We start from the raw sequence: 2,544 nt of genomic DNA, 5'->3' as shown, positions 1-2,544 counted from the left end.
GTGGACCCCTTCGTACGTTTTAATTTGCATGTTTTCAAAACAAAAACAAGGTTTTGATTGGCTACCTTATAGAGGCTCGAACTCAACGCTATTTCTGACATTTTTAATTGAAAAAGCTTCCTGGATGGGAAGCGAAACATCTTTAAACTTGGGAACAAAGTCCAGTGGAGTGTTTTAAATTTTCTTTTTTTTTTTTGAAAGAAATTGAAGTTGATTTGGATATTTTCATAAAATCTCTTCCTCTAAACATCTGAGATAATTATATAATTCTTTGTCAAAATTTAAGAGAATATTCTGTTTACAGAGAATCAGGTTTCAGGTAGTCTAGATGCTTTTGTACTTCAACAGAAAGAAAAAGAAACACACAGATAATAATACTATTCTTAAAAAAAGTGTACTTTCAGGGATGATATACTGCAGGTATTTAGTAAAACCCCACTTTTGGTCTTTGTTCCTTCATAACCTGCATAAAAGTATAAAATATGATGTAACAATGCACTGCAGGACAGAAAACCTGTTAATGCAGGAGATTTAGACATATGCTCAGCTTGTTTGAATAACCCATGTCCAATCTCACAAGGACAAAAGCAAGCTTTGACTCTTACACAATCAAACAGAGAACAGGTCTGGGAGGAGCTGCATACTGGGCTGTCCAGTGATTCAGCCAAACAAAAGGGGTGGTGGCATAATTAAGAGTGAGTCAATATAATCCAAATGCAACCCAAGGCTAACCCAAACAATCTATCTGAAATCTGATTCTCCTGCAGGACCTTGAAAGGTAAGGTGATCAGATTCCTGAAATTCAATCAAGGAACATTTCCAGCTTGCAAATAAAAAGAAGAACGTATCATCAAAGTTAAAGTCGATAGTGTTTATTAGTGCCATCTGGTCAGTTTTCTCTGTCTTCTTCCCTCTCCATATTTTCTTTCTAGCTTACTTCTACCTGCTCTCTGTTTAACACGTCTAAGTATATTTTTCTTCCTTCTCAATTGTTCTTTCCATCAGTGTTCCTATTTTCCTCTGCTTCCATTCAATCTTCCATCGGTCTTCCTTCTCTCTTCTCCAATCAATGTTACGCTAATCTAAAACAGTATATACAATGAAAATCCTGTCCGAACACACGATCTCACCATACATATTATGATTATTATGATGAGGGTGATTATTATTAATACTATTGTTGTTATCTCACCTGATTAAATACTAAAAAGGCTAATCACCACAATATTTGGAGCTACAAGTAAAAACAACCTAATAATTTAACATTAAACAGGTGATCTTCTCTGCCTCCATCATTCTCAGATCATGCAGATCTGGTCTCATTCAGTTTGCCTTCATTCAGTTGCGCGCAGCATGCTCACATGCTCTTTTTACTGTATTAACAGTTTACACACAACATTTACCCCTTCATTCATAAAACGGTAAAATCTGGGACATTTCCGGGCTTGGGCAGTCTAAAACAGGGACTGTCCCCAGAAACCAGGAACATCTGGTCAGCGTAAAAGGGCTCATATAATAAACTCCTCCTGGATATTACATAAACATGACATTTTGCTCCCTCCCATCACCTGGGGCATATGTTAACCTTCTCTGTGTGCGGCTGGTTGATGAACACTACCTTACATAGTAATATCGAGGACTATTCCCCCCGGGGACACTTCTTCATGGGCTGACTTTGCACACACTCACAAGTACCCCTGTAATGGCGACTGCATTGTAATAAAACCCAACGTCAACATGTGTTAGGTTTATTCAATGATGATTATAAAGTTAATGTGTGTACATTTGAAACATTGGAGAAATGAGATGCTCCACTCTGTTTACTGCAAACTGTCATGCAACAGTGGTAAAAAATTGCTGATGTTTGTGCAAGGCTAATCACAGTTATCAGGAGACCACTCTATTCTGTGATTCAATCAGAGGAGCATTTTGTCCTATGACCTGATCAATTGCTTTGTCAGAAGAACACTCTATTTTGTAACCCACCCCATGTGTTATGATCTGCTAATAAAAAGGCTTCTGCAGAGGAAGTCCGTTAGAGAGTAGATGTAGCTGAATGTAACTCATTCTTTCTGCAGAAGATGTTAAAAATCTCTCTTCTGTGTAGAGTCAGTTCCTCTTTTATGAACCTACATTTTTGAACTTAACATTTTGGTGCTGAAACCCGGGAGTCAAGATCCAATTGTCCAGGACCTGTGGGACCAAGGCCAAGAATCTGTCGAAAGCCGTCCTCCCTATGCTGGACGGGGCAGGTTTGGTCCAGCCCTGCCCTGGGCATCCTGGTGATGACTCCCGCTGAGGACTGATCTGCACAGCAAAGGCCTAAAGATTTTGATCAAAAGTTGGTCTGGAACCATTTAAGTTACAGCTGTAATCGCAAGAATATTTGACGAGACCAAGTCTTGTTGACGGATGTGGCATCTGGGTATTCTGTGAGTTAGAGTTTGGAACTCTGTGTTGTTCTCGAGATAGTAAGGTTTGCAGCTGCAGCAGCAGGGATATTTGACGAAACCAAGTTTTGTTGACAGATGTGGCATCTGGGTA

General features: G+C 39.2%; 1 protein-coding gene across 1 annotated transcript in view; it reads right to left on the bottom strand.

The window, feature by feature from the left end:
- The window catches only part of LOC107091002 (nucleolar protein 8-like), a 20,282-nt gene extending 18,004 nt beyond the window's left edge, over positions 1–2,278 (bottom strand). The window contains exon 1 of the mRNA XM_015384699.1: positions 2,194–2,278. Within this exon, the coding sequence (XP_015240185.1) occupies positions 2,194–2,278 (85 nt within the window). The remainder of the gene's footprint in view (positions 1–2,193) is intronic.
- Between the last annotated feature and the right edge of the window lie 266 nt (positions 2,279–2,544).

Source organism: Cyprinodon variegatus, unplaced genomic scaffold, assembly GCF_000732505.1.
Source record: "Cyprinodon variegatus isolate N-32 unplaced genomic scaffold, C_variegatus-1.0 Scaffold320, whole genome shotgun sequence".
In the NCBI taxonomy this organism is placed as follows: Eukaryota; Metazoa; Chordata; class Actinopteri; order Cyprinodontiformes; family Cyprinodontidae; genus Cyprinodon; species Cyprinodon variegatus.
The sequence above is the reverse complement of the archived record's forward strand: the minus strand, read 5'-3'. Positions and strand labels throughout refer to the sequence as shown.